This window comes from Salmo trutta, chromosome 9 (genome assembly GCF_901001165.1).
Source record: "Salmo trutta chromosome 9, fSalTru1.1, whole genome shotgun sequence".
Lineage (NCBI taxonomy): Eukaryota > Metazoa > Chordata > Actinopteri > Salmoniformes > Salmonidae > Salmo > Salmo trutta.
In genome coordinates, this window is record NC_042965.1 from 28937888 (window position 1) to 28962943 (window position 25056).

Genomic DNA, 25056 nt, shown 5'->3' on the forward strand with positions numbered 1-25056 from the left:
TTCTATAGAACAAACTTTATGTCAGGATAGGCAACCGAAATGAATAATTAATGTATGTGTGTTATATTAAACATAGAGGAGGTAGTAAAAAGTAGGCCAGCAATAAACATTTCAGAACTACTACTAGTCTAAGACATGAGAGAGATGACGAATTTTGGAAAAGAGATTTATTTATTGACTAATGCACTTGAAACAAATAGCCAAACTGAAAACTGCAGACATTACTAGTGCCTCCCCCGCGATCAAAATTATATAAAAAATAAAATGAACCGCAGCCTAACATGATCAGATATCTCAACTAGCAAGCAAGTCGCAGCAATGAAGAATTGAGTTTGTTCACGTGAAGGGGAGGGGGGATTCTATCGGGGGAGCTTTTCGGCACAACCGTTCCTGAAGTTATAACGCGTTAGTTGCTTACTGGACCCTGGCAATCTGTGTGAAATGTTAGTAGTTAACAAGCTAACAAACTATATGTGAAATATTGTTTTCCCTATACAGTATGTGGTTAATTTTCAGAATGAGAGAATTAGGTGAAAATGAGGCTTTGCTTGTTAAACAAGTGGATTCAGGGATCAAGTGTAGCTGGAACTGGGCCTGGCTTATGCTGGATGCCAATAGAGGTGAAAGGAACGCCACACACTTTCCCTCTTTTAATACAGTGGATAAAAAGGGGTATGCCAGGTGTACTCTGCCTGAAAGAGATCAATTATGCCAACGAAGGGTATCATGCTCTCATGGCACATTTTAGAACAGATGTCCACATGCAGAAAGTGTACAATGTAATAACGTGCAGTGTAGCCCACAGATATTGCTTTTGTTGTGTTGAACTTGACAGTAACACTTTTGTGTGAGTGAGGGGGGATTATAAAAAAAAATTACTCAGTGAACGTTATTTTTGCACACACGTAGCCTTGTGCTCTTGATTGATGTCTACTATAGTGGCCACTATAATAGAGCAAAAATATGTTAGAATGCAACAATTTCTACTGTTAAGATGTTTTTTCCCCAAGTGCAATATTTGTGTGTGTGGTCACAAGCATTCTATTATAAAGGCTGTCATGGCTAACTGCAATATTAGTGTATTGTCTAGGCAACAAATAACATTGGATTGCTTTCCTTACATTTTTTAGCTGTGAGTTATGTTCACATGAACCACTTTTTATTTTACACACAGAGACTGATCATGTAGATCATATTCTTTGTTGTTTAATTAATTAACCTGCATTTAACCCTAACAGGGATTTTTGTCACCTTTTTGGGCCCTCGCCAGTTTGCATCCCTGAAATATGCAACAACTAGGATGGGTTGCTGATATTACTAGGATTGTACCTTTAGCTTCTGGACAACGAAAGAAAGTTGATATGAAAACCAATAGAACAGGAGAGAAATATTGTAAAACCTTTTTGATTGATAGTTTAGCTGTTGTTGTTAGCTGCTTCATGCTGCTCTTCTCTCTAGACTCCTACTGCTCCCTGCAGCCTGTCTGTGAGTTGCCAAGAAACGAGTCTCCGCTCTTGCGCACGGCTAACTCTGACTAGAGACAGCCTTTAGTTGATGCAAGAAAGCTACTTTCTAACCCTAAACTCACTGTACATTAGCTACTATTTCCAGTTTTATGTCTGACACGATTTGTTAAATTCTGACACCAATTTCATTCCACAAAATGATGCAAATGAACCTATAAACTGATAAGCATGACAGGACAAGTTTTTATTTTCTGCAGCTAACAGACTAACGGTTCACTTTTTAGAATCCCTAGCAGGGGTATTCAACCTCGGTCCGCAACCAGGTACTGCAGGGGGTTCACTTAAATATTTTAAATACATTTTAAAAAGTGGGAAAATATTTTTTTTATTTCAGTGTTTTTAGGAATATCGCTGGCAACAACAGAATAAAAATGAATTTACAATAGACAAAAGTATAACAAAGTACTATCCTAATAATTAAGCAAATTACACTCAATAGAGCAGTTCAGAATTAGGTTGTGAATTGCTTTTAAATTCTTGATCTTGATTTGAATTGGCCACGCCCACAGGAAGCAGAATCTGGATTTAATTTAGAATAAAGGAAATCTGAATGAATGATTCTAAACATCATAGAACATGTTATTTTGACATGTAGCATAAGGTTGAAAACGATTCTCCTAAAATAATTTCAGTGGTCTGGAAATATTATAGGATCATGTTATAAGTTGTCTTTAATAATTTATAATTCCCTTAATGTTGAAATATATATATATATATATATATATATTTCCCAGAATGGATAAGATCAAACACTACAGTATGGAAGGGAACAATCTAACATCTCATGACAAAGAAAAATGTAATAAAATATTTGTAAAATTAATGAGACTCATGTTTCACGTCTCGGTTGAATTGTTATTGTTCCTATTCAAATTCTGTTTCATGTGGGGTGTGGTCAATTCAAATTCATTGTTTTCAATTCAGGAATTCCGAATTGACCTCAACCCTGCTCTGCAGATTATTTCAGAAAAAGAGACTTGACCGGCTTCCTGGCGCTGTGTGGAGCCTGAAGAGAGAAAGCTGTGTGTCTGTTTTGCCCTTGTTGGTAGAGCTGGTAGGACCTTAGGCTGTTGGTGAACGGTGCAGTATACTGCAATGCAGGAGGCCTTTAAATCATCTCTCTCTATCTATATGACCATTACTTTCTTTCGCTCTCTTGCTCTGTCTCTCTCTGTCTCTCATATCCATCCCACCCCCTTATCTCACCGTCTCTTTCGCTTGCTCTCTGAGGGGGCGGTATCAGCTAAGGTGAACTGGGAGAAGAGTGAGGGTCTGATTTATGGGGAGATGGGCCAGAGAATCAAATTTTATTGGTCACATACACATGTTTAGCAGATGTTATTGCGGGTGTAGCGAAATGCTTATGTTCCTAGCTCCAACAGTGCAGTAATATCTAATACTTCACTACAATACACATATCTAAAGTAAAATAATGAAGTTAAGAAATATATAAATATTAGGACAAGCAATGTTGGAGTGGCATTGATTAAAATACAGTAGAATAGAATACTGTATATGCATATGAAATGAGTAAGGCGGTATGCAAACATTTAAAGTGACTAGTGTTCCATTATTAAAGTGACCAGTGATTCTATGTATATAGGGCAGCAGCCTCTAAGGTGCAGGGTCGAGTAACCGGGTGGTAGCCGGTTAGTGATGTCTATTTAACAGTGTTGGGATCGGCTAAACTTAGAACATTGAGATATTAAATAAATGATAGAGACAAAGCCTTGAATAGAAAGAGTTTGTAAAAAGCCAGAAGGCTTTGGAATGTGTTTGATGGAGGAGAGGAGAGCGATGTGTTGATATAGGGAAGACAGATGGATATCTGTGGGTCAGGAGGTGAGGGGGGAGGTCAGTTGCTATCTGACAGGGTTGCTATCTGGTTACCTTCTTTCCTGTGGAGCCATAAACTGTAAGGAAGAGGAGTGTCTTAAGTAGGATGTATATAAACTGTGACGTCTGAAATGTTTTGCTGTCTGATTTTCAGCTGTACAGAACCTTTGGGAAGGATTAAACTTGGTTAAAGCTTCTCTAGTGTCTGTGGGTTATTTACTCTGAAAAATTTGAACCGAACAACAGTCTGATGGCCTTGAGATTGAAAAACAGCTTCTATCTCTCGGTCCCAGCTTTGATGCATACTCTGATTTCATACTCTTCCTGGGGAGCTACAGTTGGGTAGGGAGGAAGTTCATAGGGGTGTTCTTGGGGACCTCAGAATTTCAGGAGCGAAATTGGGAGGGGCTGGTGGACAACATTACGGCTAAGTTGTCTAAATGGTGGTGCTGTTGCCACTGATGTCTTTCAGGGGAAAGGTCCTGCTCACTAACAACTTGGCTGATTCAATTCTCTGGCACAGGCTGATCATGTTGGACCCCCCCACAGACTCTGATCAAAAACCTGAGTGAAGGGACCAAGGACTAGTGGGCAGGGTGAAGGCTTTCTGTCTACAAGCTGCACAGAGACTTCTGAAGCAGCAGGGGGTGTGCTGGTGAGACACTGCATGGGCTGTTCTAAGGAGGGCAGGGGACCTTGGATACGAAAGGCACTTGTTCCTGTTTGATCTCGTGCAGGTCATTATGTCAACCATTACTCCGTTCTACCGCGCTGTGCTTAGGGTGTGGAAAGAGACTCTTAACTGTTCACAGAGACGTTTCACAGCCTGGAGCCTTGTGGCTCATCCATGTTCCACAATCCCCTCATCCGGACCAGAGTGCTGACCTCTGCTAACTTGTGGGCCAAACCTGTGAGAGCGGGGTTCACAAGGTTGGGTGACCTGAGAGAGGAGGATGGATGGAAATCTGCTAGCGACATGGGGAGGCTTCCTCCTTAAAGTCCTCCAGGCTGCTGCAGCAGGTGGTGGAAGGGGGTCCATGCTACTGGATTCCTTCAGAGAGTTGCTGGGAAATGGGTAGAGACTGGGCCGAACACAAGCCTCTCTCGCTGTAATAACTCCATGGCTGACTGCAGTGGTGGCAAACAGAGAGGAGAGGAATCTTTAAAGCACTTTACTGAAGCACGCTGAATTTACTGTGACAATATGTAAGTACAGTTTCTAACCTCTGTGTCCCTCTGTCTGTTTACAGATCCATACACAACGAGATGGAGAAGAACAGGTAGGTTGAATCCCACATCAAGGTCTCAGTCTCTTTCTGTCTCTCCGTCTGTCTCTCCTCATTCCCACATGGATAGTTAGGAGCACCAGAGAGAGTTATTACCGGAAAATGAACAGTGCAGAATGCAGCCCGGAGGATAATCCTATTGCTTATCCTACAAGGGACCACTGGTCTCTCTTTGGCCTCTCCCTGGCTGGGCCTGGTCTCTCTTTGGCCCACTAACACACTGCCAGAGGAGAGAACATTGAGACTCATTCCCTCTGTCAACCTCTGTTTGTGTGTTCGTATGAACCCACTTAAACGCCCACCACCCTGTCTCAGTCCAAGTCCTCTGTTACAGTGAGTCCCATAGCAGCTTAGCCTGCCTGGTGGAGCTGGCCACTGTGTAACCTGACTCTGTCATGTTATGGCATCCCAGTGTTCTGCCCTTTGGACTAGTTCATACTAAGCTTAGCCTCAGGCCAGCTGAAGAACATCACCTGGATGTGTTCCACTCCGTTGTGTATTTGTTTGTCTCCAGTGTGTTTATTGGAGAGTGAGAGGGGGTATGTGTGTGTTTTCCACGGTGGCTCTGTGTCGCTCTCTCACCCAGGAGCATTAGAATAGTTATTACTCATTCATGCTGCAGTTGAAATTGATAAACACATACTATGATCTCATATCCCTCTGGAGTACTCCCAGTACCAAACATTTTCCAAACACCTAGCCTTGAGCTTCAAATAACATTTAAAATGTTCTCAACTAGCCCACATTTGTGCAATTTTTTTCAATTAAAGTTCACCCCACTCATGTACACGTGGCCTTTGGGGTGCACGCAAGCATACACACACAAATATGGTTGTACCTCCTCCCACCTGCCTGTGTGTGCATGTAGCAGCCTCCAGTTGGAGGTGTTTTATGTGTGTTGTGTAGCAGGGTCTTGTGGTCAACCACCGACACATCTTTAGCTGCACAGCACAAAGAGAGGGGGAAGTGAGGAGAGGAGATAAAGGGGGGTATAAATAAAGGGATACAGAACAACTTAATGTAAATCTAGTGATCACCACACCTCTGTGTTTAGTAACAATGTTGTTGAAATGTACATGGAACTACAGATGTCAGATCTTAATTTGATCGCTGAGAATTTTCCTTCTGCATTAGGTAATTCAAATGAGCCTTGTGAATCCCTGAACATGAGCAGTTCTCTCTCTCCATGCGGGGGCAGTCGAGTCATTGAGATCAGGGTTTGCTATCAAAATAATATTCTCTCGCTCGCTCAAACACTAGGTCTAGGTCCTAATACTGCAACATTCAAATGTACAAACAAGTATCTTAAATTCAGCCATACACATCAACTGTCTTTTTGTATAGCTTAATAACGCAAGGTAGATATTGGTCTCCACTAGGCTACAACATACAAGTGTCAAGTGTTTCCTAAGGTTATGAATGAACTGTCAAAATAGACAATTTGTAAGTCGCTCTGGATAAGAGCGTCTGCTAAATGACGTAAATGTAAGTTGAATCTGGGTTGGTCTAGCGGTTAGTGCCGCTGCCTTCACGTATAGGCTTACCGTGTTGCTGGGGGTTCCATTCCGGCCCATGCACTTCTGGCACAAATAACGCAATCCCCCTGATTGACTTGATTAGTTACACATTTCGAATGTGGACAGTCAAGGGATATTTTACCCCTGATCTTGATAAGAAATTACCATACCAGACAGTTTCGGATAACATAAATAGGAAACAAATGACATAATAACAATAGGCTACACCAACATTAGTTTCCATTCATACAAAGTGTCAAGTAAATTGCCACAGTAGATTTGCTGTGGTAAACAAGGAAATTAGTTGTTCTATTGTACGGAATTCTTGTCAATCGCCCTTAGTCTGTTTAAACAGGGCTACGCTGTTCTGATAACAACACCAACCAGATGGTGAAACACTGGTTTTGAAGTTCGCAGGCAGGGCTACCTCATCACGTGGCCATGACCGACTCATGTACGCTGCACAAGCAGGACTAGGTAACCGCAACATCTTTTAGGGAGTGGTAATGAGGTTATCAAAAGTGGTTGTAATTGAGATCAGCATTGTGGGTGAATTAGCTGCCGATTTCAATCTAGTGCCATCGATGGTTGCAACTTGCAATAGGCCATTTGATTATATTCCAACAGGCTACATTCTGTAGACTACCCATTAGCCTATCCATTGTCATATAATACAAGGTGTGAAAACCTATAATGGGCTACTGTTTGTTTCACTGGCTGAGTTGACAAGCTCATCAGTAGATTGACAGATGTAGGCTTACTGTAGAGCCATAAACTTTCCTCCGGTGTGGATGCTCGCCCACGTTTTATAGCTAGGCTATGTATAATTTTTATGGTCTTTAGTGTGGATTGGAAGCCTGTATTGTGTGGCTTTAATATATTCATTTTGTAAAGCTGTCAAGATGTTTATGCATTTGAGCCTATCCAAAGATAATTTCGTTGAGCTGAGACACTTTTCTCTGATGTGTAAATTCAGACTATTCGTTTTACTTCTTGAAAACATTGAAATAAATGCAATTAACCCCCCAGAGTCAATGTCCGCGCCCCCGCGGAAATCTAATTAACATAATTAAATTTTAAAAAAACATTTAAATCCTTGTGTTTAAACTAGACATACAATGAGCTCCAAAATTATTTAGACAGTGACTTTGTGTTTGTTTTCGCTCTGTATTACAGCACTTAGGATTTGAAATGAGACAATGACTTTGAGGTCAAAGTGCAGACTGTCAGTTTTAATTTTACAGTATTTTCATCCATATCGGGTTAACCATTTAGAAATTCCAGAACTTTTTGTACACAGTCTCAATAGAAATTAATGGTAAATAATGTATTGTGTCATTTTGGAGTCACTTTTATTGCAAATAAAAATGGAATGTTTCTAAACACTACATTTCATTTGGATGCTACCATAATTACGGATAGTCCTGAGTGAGTCATAAATAATGATGAATGAGAGTTAGACACACAAATATTATACACCCCCCCCCTCCATCCTGTCCTCTTCCCTTTCTGGTATTCTGCATAGCACCAGGGACATGTAAAAGACAAGCCTGACCTCTCCCCTCTCTGGGCCCCAGGTGACTGAGCCCCAGCTGAGGGAAGAAGTGCAACTGCCAACACCAGAGTCCGAAGGGATGCATTCTAATAACAAGTATATCACATAAGCATATTATGCAGATAAGACATCTTAATTACTTATGTTACCCAACTAATTCTGATTCATCCACCACACCTTTTCCAAACCATAGCCCGCCCCTAACCTTAATCACTCGGAATGAATGCCTAAACTGTTAACCCGTTTTTATTTGTTTCTTTTTTAACTTTGTAACCACAGAGAATTAATGCAGCAAAAATAGACATTTGTTCATGAGTCAAAGTGCAGTGGGCCAGATTCGACTCTGGTATATGTGTGCCGGGTTAAGCGGCTGTAACCCGCTGGACCACATAGGCACTGATGTAACCAAACATGTATTCTGCTTATTGCTTGCCTTCAACATATATAATAAAACAATTTATCTAAAAAAAAAAAATTTTAAAAATCCCTAATGAAAAATACATCTACCCCCTACAAATGTCAATTTATTATAACCCACATAAGAACTCACACGAGATGTGCTGTAGTCCTCAATGTAGGTATACTGTAGGTATGGTACTGCACTGTATACAAACACAAGCTTCTGGCTGTCCCCTGGTGGCGATTCTTCAAAATATTTCTTCAGATATTAAAGTTCTCCTGCAACGAAAGGGTTCAAATTAAGATTGTACATGTGACTTGGTTTACCATGGTTGAAAATAATCAAATACATTCCTCTTCAAAATGGCCCTACAAAAAGTGTTTGTCTTCAAAAAGTGTTTGTTTAGGCCTACAACGCACTCATTCCCTTACCAGAACAGATTAAACATTTCTGGAAGACTGTTTGATGCAGTCCATTTCATTTATAGAGTCATGAGAAGGTGCAGGTCCTAGGCAGGCACACGTTTGTGGATGAAAGTGATCATAGGTCAGGGGTGAAATTACTGCAGAAGAGCTACAGAGAGCTAGAGAGCTGACTCCATGTGAGGTGAACAATGACTGCTGAGAGGGTTTAAGGAAACTGATGAAATTATGCTTCTCCCTCTTTTGCTCTCCCTCTTTCTCTGCAGAAGAGCACACCTACGGCTGTGTTTAGAGCGGTTGAAATCCCTCGTTCCATTGGGACCAGACTCCAACAGGCATACCACCCTCAGCCTGTTGATGAGAGCCAAGAAACACATCGGGGTGGGTGTGCCGGGAAGTAATCGGTTCCAAGTGGTTTCTGTTTCAAGAGGGCAATTTGATTGACTATTGTAGAGGTCAGAGGAGGGAGCTTTTCTGTTTCTGCCTCCGCTAACCCCTTGGCATGGTTACAGCAACAGTTGACTAAAACAAAAAGACATCTGTTAGCCTTGCTAGCTAGAGGGTAATGAGTATAGCACTAACTCTGGTGAGTGACTGGTGTACAGCTGGGTTTGTTGTAGAGTACACAGCTCAGTTGGTTAGGTGATGAAGGTGGAGTGAAGTGGCAACTTGTTAAAAAGTAAACCCTGCATCACTCAAGGACCAGGGTTACCTACCCTGTAGAGCAGGGATTCCCAAACTGGGGGAAATGCTGTGGGGGAACGCCAAATAAAAATGTGGTACACATTAAAAAGAAAACGGGTTTTTATTTTTTATTATTATTCTCGCCTGAGTAGTCTCGTTTCACTGCCAAAAATAAAATTAAACCATCTAGTGTTCAGAGAAATAACACAATGTCAAATACAGGTAGCCTAGTCAAATAATTAACATCCAATCACGTTAACCGTTACTCTCTCGCGGGAATTCCACTAATGGTCTGTATGTTGCCAAACGTAGCTGCTGCTCATGTTGGTATCTGTACTGATGGCGCAAAAGTCATGACAGGGAGACATAGTGGAGTGGTAACGCGCGTGCAAGCAGTTGCTCCTGACGCCACTTGGGTACACTGCAGCATCCACGAAAGGCTCTTGCTGCCAAGGGAATGTCTGACAGCTTGAAAGACGTTTCGGACACTACAGTGAAAATGGTTAACTTTGTTAAAGCAAGGCCCTTGAACTCTCGTGTATTTTCTGCGCTATGCAATGATATGGGTAGCGACCATAACACTTTAACATCATACAGAAGTGCGCTGGTTATCAAGGGGCAAAGTATTGACATGTTTTTTTTTATTTAGAGACGAGCTTAAAGTTTTCTTTACTGACCATAATTTTCACTTGTCTGACCGCTTGCATGATGACGAGTTTCTCACATGACTGGCCTATCTGGGTGATGTTTTTTCTCGCCTGAACGATCTGAATGTAGGATTACAGGGATTTTCCGTAACTACATTCAATGTGCGGGACAAAATTGAGGCTATGATTAAGAAGTTGGAGCTCTTTCTGTCTGCATTAACAAGGACAACACAGGTCTTTCATCATTGTATGATTTTTTGTGTGTAAATGAACTCAAGTTTACGGACAATGTCAAATGTGCTATAGTGAAGCACCTGAGTGAGCTGGGTGCTCAATTACGCAGGTACTTTCCAAAAACGGATGACACAAACAACTGGATTCGTTATCCCTTTCATGTCCTGGCTCCAGTCCACTTACTGATATCGAAACAAGAGCGCCTCGTCAAAATTGCAACAAGCGGTTCTGTGAAAATGTAATTTAATCAGAAGCCACTGCCAGATTTCTGGATTGGGCTGCGCTCAGAGTGTCCTGCCTTGGCAAATCGTACTCTTAGGGCTAGGGGGCAGTATTTTCACGGCCGGATGAAGAACGTACCCAATTTAAACAGGTTACTACTCTGTCCCAGAAAGTAGAATATGCATATTATTAGTAGATTTGGATAGAAAACACTCTGAAGTTTCTAAAACTGTTTGAATGGTGTCTGTGAGTATAACAGAACTCATATGGCAGGCATAAACCTGAGAAAAAGTCAAGCAGGAAGTGGAAAATCTCAGGTTGTAGTTTTTTCAAGTGATTGCCTTGACTGTATACAGTGACTTAGGGTTCATTTTGCACTTCCTAAAGCTTCCACTAGATGTCAGCAGTCTTTTGAACGGTGTTTGAAAATTCTATGGTGAATTTGAAGGGAATACCAGCTGTGGTAAACTGGTGTCCCATTATAAGGCATGGGCTCAAGTCACGTGCAATGATGGTCCGGTTGGAATTTTATTCAAGGTATATGATAAAAACAACCTAAAGATTGATTCTATACATCGTTTGACATGTTTCTACAAACTGTAGTATAACTTTTTTGACTTTTCGTCTGGACTAAGTAAGCACGCGCGTAGTGGATTTGGATAGTGAACCTAACGCGCGAACAAAATGGATTATTTGGAAATAAATATGAACTTTATCGAACATTGATTGTGGAGCTGGGAGTGCCTTCTGATGAAGATAATCAAAGGTAAGTTAATATTTATAATGTCATTTCTTAGTTTTATTGACTCCAAGATGGCGGGTTTCTGTTTGCTAGTTGTTAGTGTCATCTGGGCTGTACTCAGATTATTGCAAATTGTGCTTTCGCCGTGAACCTTTTTTGAAATCTGACAAAGCGGTAGCATTTAGGAGAAGTGTATCTATAATTCTGTGCATAACACTTCTATATTGATCAATGTTTACGATGAGAATTTACGTACTATGTGTGCTCATTGTGCTCATTCACCGCGAGGTTTGGAGGGAAAACATTTCTCAACATTACGCGCCAATGTAAAATGCTGTTTTTGGATATAAATATGAACTTTATCAAGCAAAACATACATGTATTGTGTAACATAATGTCCTAGGAGTGTCATCTGATGAAGATCGTCAAAGGTTAGTGCTTCATTTAGCTGTTTTGGGTTTTTGTGATGCATCTAGTTGCTTGGAAATTGGCTGTGTGGTGTTTCTTGTGAAGTTTATGTCCTAACATAATCTAATTTTATGCTTTCGCTGTAAAGCCTTTTTGAAATCGGACAATGTGGTTAGATTAACGAGAAGTTTATCTTTTAAAATGGTGTAAAATAGTTGATTGTTTGAGAAAATGGAATTATGAGATTTTAGCTGTTTTACATTTGGCGCTCTGATTTTCCACTGGCTGTTGTCAAAATCAATCCTGTTAACGGGATGAGAACGGGAAGGAGTCACCAACAGGTTAAGACACTGATGCCCTTTGCAACCACGTACCTATGTGAGAGTGGATTCTCTGCCCTCACTAGGATGAAACTAAATACAGGCACAGACTGTGTGGGAAATGATTTAAAAGTGAGACTCTCTCCAATACAACCCAACATTGCAGAGTTATGTGCATCCTGTTCTTCGTCACTTCCCATGAGCCGGGTTGTGACATAAACACACTCATTCTTATGTTTAATAAATGTATAGTGTGTGTGTGTGTAGCAGGCTTACAATGATGGCAAAAAAACAACATTTGAGAGTGCGCTGACCCTGGTGCTAGAGGGGGTACGCAGCTGGAGGTTGAATGTTTGAAGGGGTACGGGACTATACGTTTGGGAACCACTGCTCTAGAGGAACTTGTCCATGGTTAACTATGTGTGAATGAGGCCAGTACAGTATATTAAATTTAACTGTCCTGTGTGTCCAGATGTCTAAAATTGTAATTAAGTATGTTATAGTGCTGAGCAATTAACCAAAATGTAGGTTATTTTCAGTTTTTAAACAACTAATTGACCGACGTCGGTACAATTATTTGAATTCCATTTTGTTCATTTTTTTTCTGAGCTCAATGCACAGCTTCTCTAGAGATAAATCAGATCCAGTCTGAACTGTGCGAAGTAGTAGGGATTTGTAGTTTTCAACAGGCCAATATTCTACATAGTTCCGCGCATAAAACGTGGTAATTAACTAAAATTGCCAATATCCATTGTACATTTACTTGTCCGGTCTCTGATTCGTTCATGATCTAAGTGATTGATAGTTGGTATTCAGCAGTCAAAAAATAGCCTTATTTACTTTGAAGAACTACAAAATAGTGATTTTGTCAGACAGCATAGGCAGCTGCTCTATAGAAATGAGATGATGACTTAGAATGAAATAATAGTCATCAAATAAAACAAATATAATATGCACAACATCTGAAATATTTGATTAAAATAATGTGAATAAATGATTAATAAGTGGTAGTGGGAAGTCACGACCATCATGGGACTTTTATTAATAGTTTTATTCGGTGTTAGAGCATTCCACCCAAATAATCGAAATCGTAGAACCGTGATAATCTTTTAATAATTGAACCCGAAACCAAACAAACCAAAAAGCACTAATCACTCAGCACTAGTTTGTTAAAAAGCAGCTTTTCTGTTGGAATGGATGAGTCAACATTTATTTGAGTAGGAGTTAACAGAATATGAATGTTTTAAAAGTTAGATTTTCACTGGACAGTTAGTACTGTATGTAACAGTGATACAGTAAAGTGAGGTCAGAGGTTGCAGGAGGGCAAGAGGAGATGTTAGCATGTCTTAAAGTAGCTGCCACAACGCGCGCACACACACACACTACACACACACAAAGTGAGGCTGTTGTCTGACTGTATAATGCTGTCTGACTGTGTGTGTGTCTGCTGTAGCGGTTGGAGGAGAGCGAGCGGAAATCCCAGCATACCTTAGACCAGCTGCAGAGGGAACAGAGGCACCTGCAACGACGTCTGGAGCAGCTAGGGGTGGAGAGAACACGTATGGACAGCACAGGATCCACCGTCTCCTCCGACAATCCTGACTCAGACCTGGGTGAGCACACACGTCACACATGGCCAAAATTAGCTGGCACTGTAAATCTTTTTTGTTGATGGCCATGGCTGTTATGTTCACCAATGTATAGATAAAGACACTGTTCAGTGATGTAGGCCGTCATTGTAAATAAGAATGTGTTCTTAACTGACCTGCCTAGTTTAAATAAATGTTACATATAAGAAATATGGTGCATCCCACATTGGTAATCCAAGGCAGTTCTGTTGTGGACACAGTAGAGATTACACTGGAGCTGCCGTGTGTTTTAGGGTGATTAGTATTAATCTGTAGTGTGTGTGTAACAGAGGAGGAGCTGGATGTGGACGTGGAGGGGACTGACTACCTGCTGCGGGATCTGGAGTGGAGCACCAGCAGTGTGAGTGACTCTGACGAGAGGGGAAGTCTGCGCAGCAGCTGCAGTGATGAGGGCTACTCCAGCGCCAGCCTGCGCCTGCAGAACCAAAACACTCAGGAGAACGCCAAGCATTTGGGCTGCAGCCTATAAGAGCACAGCCCTCAACCTCTGGCCCACGTGCAACAGCGTCCCTCTATCGTCAAGTTAACTCGCACCCACCAACCAGTCTCTGCCAATCAGACCTCACTCCCAGCAGGACTGGCCTTCTGACAAAGCCCTCTCCTCCAGCTGTATTCCACCTCTCTTTCCCCCTCAGACCTCCCAACACCTGAGACATCATCATCCCATTTCAACCGTCCATCGGCCAACCAAAATGGAAGATCAGTCTCTGGTACTGCCCATTCAGAGCCTCTGGTTCAATAAGATGAGTAGGATTTGGAAGACACTCCTCCATCCATCCCTTTCTGTGTCCACCACCTCCCTCCCTTCCTGCTCTGCTGTCTGTTTCAGTGTAAGAGCAGAGAGGTGACTTGACTGTTTTTACGTATCTATGCCGTTTCCCCCTTCCAGCTCCCAGCATCCGAGAACGAAAGACTTCAGCTAGAGAATGTTATTACAACACTACACCTATGCCTCACTGCCCCCCTCCCTCCCCTTCGACCCCCAGCTCGCCCATTTCTCCAATGAGACTGGCCCCTCCATAGGTGGTGGTACAAACGATCAGCGCATGGATGGTATTTAGCACTTAGAGACAGTATAGGAAGGGATTGTCTGGGTCGAAAAGCTGTTGTCATTGTAATCAATATACTGTATGTCTCCTTAAGACATTGCAGCTATTGTAGTAATGTTATCAGGTATAGTCTATTAGTAAGTCTTTATGGTAAATAATTGTCTACCTGCACTGTCTACATGTAAAGTCCTCACTGGGAGTTCTACAACACTAAGCATGGGTGTGATTTGATGTCATCCATGTTCCACAACCACTTCATTGTTGCGATCGGCAGCAATACATCATCCCTCTCCTCTACCTGGCTTAGCGGTTGGATAGATACCTCCATGTTTTTGGCTCTTATAATGGGGGGCTATTACATTTTAGTTTTTATTTTGGCATACCCTGTACTTTCAAATCCACACCTGCCATTCTGAATTTTTATGATGAAAAATAAGTTGAGGGGGAAAAAATTGTTGTGAAGAACAATGTGCAGCATGAGATTGTTATGGGGTATCTTTTATCTTCCTCTCTCTGATGACGGTGGCGTCTAACTCATCTTTTAATGTGATGGTCTGTGTTGCTGCTAGTCATGTCCTGTAGCCAGTGGTAGTCACTTGAATATGTGTTGAAGTTATACAGACAGACAGTAAGTTACCGGTAATTGTTGAAAGTAGACCAGTGGAGGGATTAAAGCACATTCCATGTTCGAGAGAAAGGCCAGCTGGAGCATTACCTTCATCCATATTTATGAGGGAGTGTTTTCAGTTTTTAAAGCCAGGAAGGATCTAGCTATCTGCTTCAGGTTACCCACAAGCAGAACACAACAGATGTGCTGACTTGCTTTGCCTTTGGGTCAGAGCACAGTACAAGGAAGATAAATGTCTTGTGAGTTTGTTCACCTCTGGAAAGAAAAGAGCAGAAAGGCTACTGTACACTAAAGATACTCTCCTCTGCCTTGTCTATATACTTAGATATTGTTTATGTAAATAGTTTACGCAGATCTGTTTATCAAAAAGTATTTATATTAGATGTAAATATATAGATATATCTATTTAATTGGTTGTCACTTTACAAGTTTTTGTTGTGAGGGTTTCTATGTGTGGTTGGTTTGCACAGCATAGTCGATCCAGAGCTTTTTAGATCTGGAATTTGTGCCTATAGGCTTTTGTGTCCTTTCATAATTGGCACGGTGCTCCTAGAATTTAAATAGTTTTATTTGTGGTTGATTATATTTATCTATTTTAAAAATCTATCCTCTTTGTCAACAGGTAAATAATGCAAAAAAAGTGTTAATATAAAAATGTATTACATTGAAAGGAGGAGCTGGCGTGTGTGTTTGTGCTTTGGCATTGCAGTGACGGTGGGAAGCTACAGTGGGCTTTCTCCCTTTGTGCCTGGGGGCCTTAAACAAAATGGCTTCTCCACCCAATAGATTATAACACATTGTAGAAAGAGCAGGGATTGGTGGGTTCAATAACCAGGGGATAAGATGGGGATGTTTGCAGCAGCATTTGAATGTAGTCGACTAGCCTATAATATCTCCACCTGCACTGTTGCAGCACAATGCCAAAGGAACCTCAAACTGTGTCACTGCAGAATCTCGTTAGAACGGGAAGACGGTTGGTACACACCAAAAAAATCCTTCAAAAATAGGAGTATGATTGTTTAGTCTATTTGTGTGGAATGCTGCACTTCTATGTAATTTTAAACCCCTATCCAAAAAGAGAACGATGTAGCCATACTAGAAGGGGAATGTTGTGAATTGAGTACACGACTGAGACTGGTGCTATGGGGCAGGAGTATGTACGTCTTGTCACTGTCTTCAGAGAGAAACTATAATGGTTTGGGAGAGGGAGGGTTGTTTTTAATGGGAAAACACTTGCATTTGTATGGATGTTTTTATTGGTTTACTATTAAAAAGGTGAAAAACAGTCTATCACTTTTCAAAGAAAACCTAATGTATTATTAAAGCTAAGCATTATTGTCTGTTATTGGGCAGCCACACACTCCTCTCCTTCCCTCTCTCCCTGTCCATGGCCTGTTTTATACGTCTTCAACTCCTACTTGTGTGTGAATGTGACTCCCATAGAGAAGAGATCCTGATTCATTTCTATGGTGTTCCCCCCCCATCCTCCACATGCTGTGGGCCAGCCACCATGGTGCAGAGGGAGCCTGAGGGAGCAGACTGGGCTGTGTAGTATAGCTGCAGCTGTCCTCCCTCCCTGTATAACACTCTGTTAATACCCTCGGTGCTTCAGCCTCTGCCTTAAGAGCAGGTGTGGATTCTTAAAGAACAAGAAGATCAATGCAGTTGGCTTCTGTGTTGTCCAGTGTAAGCTATATAGGATATCCTGGGAATTCTCTGTTTTGTTGTGTATATTTGGGTTAGGTTCGTACGAAGTGGCTTAAGCCTTAAAACAGACGAATGTAAGAGAACCATAGTAAAGTATATATTATATACGTTCATATATAATATAGGTGTAGACATGTTTTTATCACAAAAGGTCATTATTTTCATTGTAACTGTGTCTCAGGTGTTGCTCTCCCTCTCATACGCACACACAGACATACACACGTTGTCATACACACATCAGAACAGACTCTGCCTTTTTGAAGGCTTAAAAAGGGTTTATGTCAAACTATAAAAAGGTGGCTGTTTTTCTGCACACATTTTTTGAATTTGGATTTTAAACATTGTGAAAACAATCTTTGGGAAGTGTGGTGCAGTCATTTCTATTTGCCAGTGATATAAAAGGAATAAAACCAATTGAAAGCCTTGTTTACCTAGCTACTTTCCTTGTCTTTGTGTTCATGGTTCATTCTGATTATTTGAAATATGTATTTATGCTTATGCTGTCTTGCTTACCTTAATTGAATGCACTGACTGTAAGTTGCTCTGGAAAAGGGTGTATGCTAAATGACCGTAATGTAAATCTAATGCAGAACATCCCTATATACTATAGTAGTAATAATCCAAATTGGCGATATAGGGGATCTTCAGCTTTGCTTGGAGACCTTGTCAATGTGAAGGAATGCCAGACAGGAAAACAAAGCTACCATCTTGGGAGGTAATCAAAGCTACAGTGAGGGGAAAAAAGTATTTGATCCCCTGCTGATTTTGTACGTTTGCCCACTGACAAAGAAATGATCAGTCTATAATTTTAATGGTAGGTTTATTTGAACAGTGAGAGACAGAATAACAACAAAAAAATCCAGAAAAACGCATGTCAAAAATGTTATAATGATTTGCATTTTAATGAGGGAAATAAATATTTGACCCCTCTGCAAAACATGACTTAGTACTTGGTGGCAAAATCCTTGTTGGCAATCACAGAGGTCAGACATTTCTTGTAGTTTGCCACCAGGTTTGCACACATCTCAGGAGGGATTTTGTCCCACTCCTCTTTGCAGATCTTCTCCAAGTCATTAAGGTTTCGAGGCTGACGTTTGGCAACTCGAACCTTCAGCTCCCGCCACAGATTTTCTATGGGATTAAGGTCTGGAGACTGGCTAGGCCACTCCAGGACCTTAATGTGCTTCTTCTTGAGCCACTCCTTTGTTGCCTTGGCTGTGTGTTTTGGGTCATTGTCATGCTGGAATACCCATCCATGACCCATTTTCAATGCCCTGGCTGAGGGAAGGAGGTTCTCACCCAAGATATGACGTACATGGCCCCGTCCATCGTCCCTTTGATGCGGTGAAGTTGTCCTGTCCCCTTAGCAGAAAAACACCCCCAAAGCATAATGTTTCCACCTCCATGTTTGACGGTGGGGATGGTGTTCTTGGGGTCATAGGCAGCATTCCTCCTCCTCCAAACACGGCGAGTTGAGTTCTGAGTTGATTCCTCATCGTTCTCATGATCATTGCAACTCCACGAGGTGAGATCTTGCATGGAGCCCCAGGCCGAGGGAGATTGACAGTTCTTTTGTGTTTCTTCCATTTGCGAATAATCGCACCAGCTGTTGTCACCTTCTCACCAAGCTACTTGGTGATGGTCTTGTAGCCCATTCCAGCCTTGTGCAGGTCTACAATCTTGTCCCTGACATCCTTGGAGAGCTCTTTGGTCTTGGCCATGGTGGAGAGTTTGGAATCTGATTGATTGATTGCTTCTGTGGACAGGTGTCGTTACCTGTATAAAAGACACCTGGGAGCCAGAAATCTTTCTGATTGAGAGGGGGTCAAATACTTATTTCCCTCATTAAAATGCAAATCAATTTATAACATTTTTGACATGCGTTTTTCTGGATTTTGTTGTTTGTTGTTATTCTGTCTCTCACTGTTCAAATAAACCTACCATTAAAATTATAGACTGATCATTTCTTTGTCAGTGGGCAAACGTACAAAATCAGCAGTGGATCAAATACTTTTTTCCTTCACTGTAGCTCTCTGGCAAGCAGAATAACTCTTTTCTGACAGCAATCTTTTGCCTAAATCCCTGGTTTGACCAGATAAATCTGCTGTTCAATAGCCAGTGGATGGAGGGAAGGAGGGAGTGATGGAGGCAGGACGAGGATGGGCACTTAGAGCATCCTTCCTCAGAACAGTCTGTCGTCACACGGTACAGCAGTACACACAGTCACGAATAACACAGAAATACAATTTCATTATCTTGGCACCTTTGTGACAGTCCATCCTTGTCGGGTTGCCCACAGAGGGACAGAGATGGAGGAGAGTGCGGTGTGGATATTCTAGTGTGGGTTGCTGTCTAACACTCGATGATAGGATTCCAAAAGGCCTCTGACCTTCCCTGGTGACTGAGATTAGTTATTCTTCCAGTATCGAATTTAGACTGGAATAATATGTGTCCAAATCAGTCTGTATGAGATGCTCAGTGCTTCTAGCCTACTGGCCAAAGGAAATCTGAAGCCTTATTCTGTTCTGAACTAGTGTTTTGATAGACTCGAGCAGGGCAGAAGAGGCATTGACTTTTTAAAGTATTTTTACCTCACCTGTTGGATCCCCCAGCACTTTCCTCAAGATGTATTCTTAAAGAGGTCATGTGAGTGAGTCTGTCTACCCTCCCAGGTGGTGGTAGATGGGGTAGGGGAGCAAGAACTGTCAAGGAAAACCTTGAACATAACACAGGCTCAACGCAAAGTACATGAATGGACAGTCTGAATGCCATCAGTGACATCACATGGGGCTTAAATGTTTTGCATTGCAGTGTTGTCCCTAAATCCTTTCCCACAACCCTTCTCTACCTGATATAGTACTGTCTTTGTCATTGCTATTGTCTACTTGCAACTATCTACTTGATGGCGAGTGTACAAAGGGGGCTTTATCAATGACGTCTATTTCTTTTTCATGTGTGCATCTATGCCATAATGAATGTGTGTGTGTCGTGTGTTTACATTCCGACAGTGGGTTCAGAGACCCATCTCTCTTAATGTCAAATTAGGCAAATCTATCAGTTTATTTCAACCCTGCAGACCCAATTTACCACAACCTTTACCTCATACCACCACACTGACCACGCACACAGCCATGACATGCAGGCAGCACACACACACAGACACACACACACACCTCTGCTTGAATGACACACTGAAACAATTACAACACACACCATTGTCATGACGTTGCCCTCTTTGGGTACAGCGAGCACAGTTGACCCCCTCCCTCTGCACCATCACCCTGCACTTCTTCACCATCTCCCTCTGTCTCCTACACCCAGGCTGCTGTAGTCAGAAGGGGTCATAAATTCCTATGAGGAGATTCTCTTCTCTTGATTGCAATTATTCCCGAATGAGTGAGCGTTCATGTGCAAAAGATTAGCATTTCAATTGTTATAATTATCAACTCTGTGGTGTCTTCTCAGCCTCCCCCACTCCCCTTTTGTCTAACAAGCTGCCATGCCGGTTTAGCCCACTAGGGCACATTCCTCTATCATTTCTTGTAACGATATCTACTGTTTGTTATGTATTTCTGTGAATTACTTAATTAGTAAATAAAGGATTTTAAGACAATTGATGTATGGATGACTCATAGTGAAGATTGGGTTCGTGCAGATAACCAACAATTTACAACGTTTGGAATGAGACTTACAAGAGGTAAATAATACGTCATTAATCAGAAGACTAATAGATCAGATATTATAATATCTGAAAGTTATATTAGGAAAATTAGAACTTTGTAATCTGAATATTTTCCTTGGTGCCCTGACCTCCTAGTTAATTACAGTTACACGATTAATCAGTTTAATCGCGTACTAATAATTACAGAGAGTTATTTGATAAATATGTCTTCAGTTTTAATGATGCCAAAGACACGACACCATGCCCTTGGGTAATAAACATTGAGTACACAACATTTCTGGGCATGGACTCACCAGGAAAGCCAGTAAGAGGGTTGGCGCTCAGGCTAGAAAGGAAGGTGGCTTGTGCGTAGGAGAAAACATATATAGAGTGTTCAAATCATTGACCACTGCTCATGCTTGCTATTGATATTCTACCTAAATGTTTAGAGACTCACATTCACAACAGTCACACTCTTATTAAAACATAAAAACGGGCATATGAAACACTAACTGAAGCTGTGTTTTAAGTATTCTCTCTGTAAGATAAATTGCCTAATTTACAGCACAAAATACAGAATTCTGTCTCATAGTGATTACGTGTAGTAGAATACTGTATAATGGATCTGTTAAGAGAGATGGGACGTGACTGATCATCCCATCCCCGACTGAGACAAAATGGAGCTAAGGTAGGGGCCGTACTGTGAGTGGGCTTGTTGACAGATGGAGCTGATAGTCTGCACGAGGAGGAAGAGGATCTCAAGGGACCAGAGGGACATAGGAAGAAAACAATATGAACAGAATGGATACTGGCCAGCAACAGACAGTTGGTCCGGGTACAGCTACTTCAACATATGCACCTGGGATAGGGATGTTTCAAACAAGCCCTTTGAGTGAGAGCCTAAGCATGGTATCCTATAGACATAGATCAGTAGCGCAGCATTCAAAGGAAATTTCTCTCAAAGTAGTACAGCTTTTCATACAAAGAAGCCATTTATCCCAACAGAAAATTAACTGATGCAGACAGCAAAGTGAATGTATGTGAATCAAAAATGTCCTTTTTCAAAAGATCTAATGAAGAAAGGAAAAATCCTCTACACATTCACAGCAGTGAGTTGTTTTCAGTATCTCTCTTTCAGTACAACAAAGTTCCATTTAGAGGTTCAGCAACTTGCTGAACTGGAGAAGGGGAAAAGGAGGCCGTATGATACCTGCGTTGGCCTAGAAAGAGGTGACACCTAAACCTGTAATTTTCCTGCTGAGTCACTCCCAGGCATCTCCTGTCTCTCGTGTCTCAATGGGCCTTTTGTTTCTGCCTGCTGTTGGAGCTGCTGGATATGGCTGGCCTGAGCTTGCAGGTGAAGTGCTGCAGGGTGTGTATAGGTAAGGGTTTGTGGGATGTGTGTATGTCTCACACACTAATGATGAGGTGTTTTGGATAGAGGAGGTGTAGGCTATGATTATGCAAAAGACAATATTGTTTTGTCATGAAGATCTCAGGAAAGAAAGCCTGTCTGGCTGCTGATGGTTTTGGATCAGTGTAGAACTAGAGATGAGGTTAGCACATTGTTTACTTGGCCTGTATGTGGAGATGTTGGACATTACTGAGCATGTTCTGTCCCCTTGTGGTTAAAATGGGAATCTGGGAAATGAATGGCATTAACTTACCTGACCATTAATGTATTACATCATGGAAAACAAAGCATCTATAGTGTAAATATTTTTCACTTTTTCAATGGTATTTTATTTTCTGTTCAGATAATAACCGTGATTACACTTTGCTGGTGCAATTTGAATTTGTGGTTCCATTTGTGACTTGCAAGTTTAGCATTTCACTGTGCTGTTTTACACCCAGTGGCGATTTTAGCATGTAAATAAATCTTGGTATGGATTTTTTTTTTCATTATAAATGTGGGATGCATGCCAGCAAAGCCACTACACTACACAACACAACACACCACTAAACAATACAGTAATTGCACTATAACGGTGATAAACGGTGCCCACAAACTGTTAGAGCCTACATCAAGCTGTCCCAACAGCAGTCCCAACATCTTACCACTGCTACACCTGGCAATCAGCGGAGCCTTGTCTGTCAGCGAAACAGTTCATTCAGCCTCATTTACTGCCTTTTAAAAAAAACATAGCTGATATGGCTGACTTGCTTAAACAAATGTGGTTTCTAATGACAATTGAGATGTACCAACTATGACATAAGGGGAAGGAAACGGATAAGAGGCACTCCGTTATTATGATTAAGACATTAATGAGCGAGCTAGGACAGACGTGGTAAGTATAACTATTTGTTTAGCAATTTTGAAATGTACAGTGACAGAATTCAGAACATGGGCCTTTCTTACAGTGTTCTCCCTGTACACCAAGTCAGAACTGTAGTATACATAAATGGGGCATATAAGCAGACAATGAAAGCTCTTACAATATTCTATGATTACATTGAACAGGAAGATGGCACGGCGGTCCTTTGTAGGCAAATTTTGTCATCAAAGTCTGGCATTCTCTGGATTCATGGTGCTTTCAAAACAACTGAGAACTCACAAAAACTAGGTTGAATCATGTTGACGTCATTGATCTTCACGTCGTAGCTCTAGAAAGAGGCCGGATTTACAATTCCGAGTTTGATGACCGTTCAAAACGTGTTTCCCAAACCACTCATTGTTGAATTTGCGATTTCCAAGTTGTTGTGTAATGTTTATGTCCAATGGCCGATGAGCACCGATATGTTTTATCTATAATTTCTCTTCATTATTTCTCTTCCTATGACTAGGATTAAAAATGATTTGCCAGTAGATTGTCGACTTGATTCATGATGATCACTGCCAGCTAAGATTTTGAAAGTATGATGTTGACATGATCAGTCCAGTCAAAGCTACTGTACATATAATGTGATATGACGTCATTTTATCTGTGGCCAATGACCTTGAGCATTCTTGGATGGGCACTTCTAATGTAACTCTATGGCAGCACCAAAGGGGCTAGAATTATCTAGCTCTACCCTTAGACATGGAGGTGACATAGTGTCCCCAATAGTGACAGAACACTGAGCCAATCATGGCGCAAAGCTCCGTATTTTCTGCTGGCTTGCCCCACCACCACCACCACCACCGAGCTAGGCTGAAACACCTGCATTTTGGAGCTGCCTTACTCAAGAAAACAAAAAAAGAGACCATATTTGTATGCAGCTTTATTAACTTAATGATATATATTTTATTTACATTGTTTGCAAACTGATATGTGACACGTATTAATGCCAAAATAACTGTCAAGACAGGCAAGCCTGCTCCACCTGCCTTGAATGATGGGTCGCCACTGTTTACACCTGCTGTATCCTGTGCATGTGACAATAAAACTTGAAACATATGTAAATATATTCCTGAATACTTTCAAATGCAAAAGTGATTGTGAATGCATATTCAAAATGTGTTGAATGTTTACTATATGGAGTAATATAGCTATAGGGCAAGCTGTTTTCTGAGTTGAGCTTGTAATGTGCATTTGGCTACCACGGCTGTACACGAGTCCAAATGGTCTCAAATCATGATGAGACTTTTCATCGAGTTGACAAAAATACGACTGCAAGGCTTGGTGCCTGATCAAATTACAATTATAGGCTAGACTGCGGCTGTGTACAGAGCATTACGACGCTTGTTCTGATCTACATCTACACTGGTGTTTAGAAGTGCTGATCGAACCGTAGAAAAGCTGCAGTCCCCTGACAGCTCTGGGCGCAGCAGCGCGCGTGGGTGTCCTCCATATGGGCGTGGTCGGTGTCCTGGATCATGACCAAGGCCAGCTCCAGCTGCGCGAGGCGAGAGGAGAAGACAGCGCAGCACCACCAATAACCTTCTCTAATATGCTGAATCATCACCCCAAAGCGGTCTGGGATGCTGAAAAATGTATGCTGGGCTCATTTCACAGGCTTATGTTTTCAATGAACGCTAAACTTGGGTATAGGTGTTAGGTTAGTAAGCGACATGCACTGATTTTATGTGAGACGTGCGCATGTGGGGTCATGTAAATAGGCCTTTGTGTCTCTGTGCCTCAACCTGCCTGTACTCAGACACTGCGGTGGTCGGGCGTGAGGGGTGCATGGCTGCAGACTGCAATACAGCAATATCGTTTAGACACACTCACTCCTGACTCTTGGCCCACACTTCACATGCACCGATCCCATGCTGTCTGAACTGTTGCAACAGCAGTGCAAAACTGCCATGACATTGTTTAGTGGGATGGGATAACCTGCACGTGACTAGTTTCAGAAAACGACAAGAAAATAGACTAGGATGTGTTAATTAGGCAAATTCTATGCCATATTGGCCTCAATATCAGCATATAATAGTGAAGTCGTGTTTTACTTCTATCACTATATATCATCATTATCATTAGGATATTAGTAGGCCTACTATTGTTGTTAGTATTCTGATTTATTGGCCTCATTATTATTTACTATTTATACGTCCCCTATATAAGTCGTAGTTTGATGTGCTTTCCTTGACCATAGGTCTATCTTGTCTTATCTGTACAGCACGGATTACATTTTATTCAA

General features: G+C 41.5%; 1 protein-coding gene across 6 annotated transcripts in view; it reads left to right on the plus strand.

The window, feature by feature from the left end:
* Window positions 1-17266, plus strand: part of mxd1 (MAX dimerization protein 1) — a 32101-nt gene extending 14835 nt beyond the window's left edge. For all 6 annotated transcript variants that reach the window (XM_029763360.1, XM_029763359.1, XM_029763364.1 and 3 more), the window contains exons 4-7: window positions 4613-4642; window positions 8809-8923; window positions 13253-13412; window positions 13718-17266. In XM_029763360.1, coding sequence (XP_029619220.1) covers window positions 4613-4642; window positions 8809-8923; window positions 13253-13412; window positions 13718-13917 — 505 coding nt within the window. In that variant the 3' untranslated portion in view covers window positions 13918-17266. The remainder of the gene's footprint in view (window positions 1-4612; window positions 4643-8808; window positions 8924-13252; window positions 13413-13717) is intronic.
* Window positions 17267-25056: the final 7790 nt, after the last annotated feature.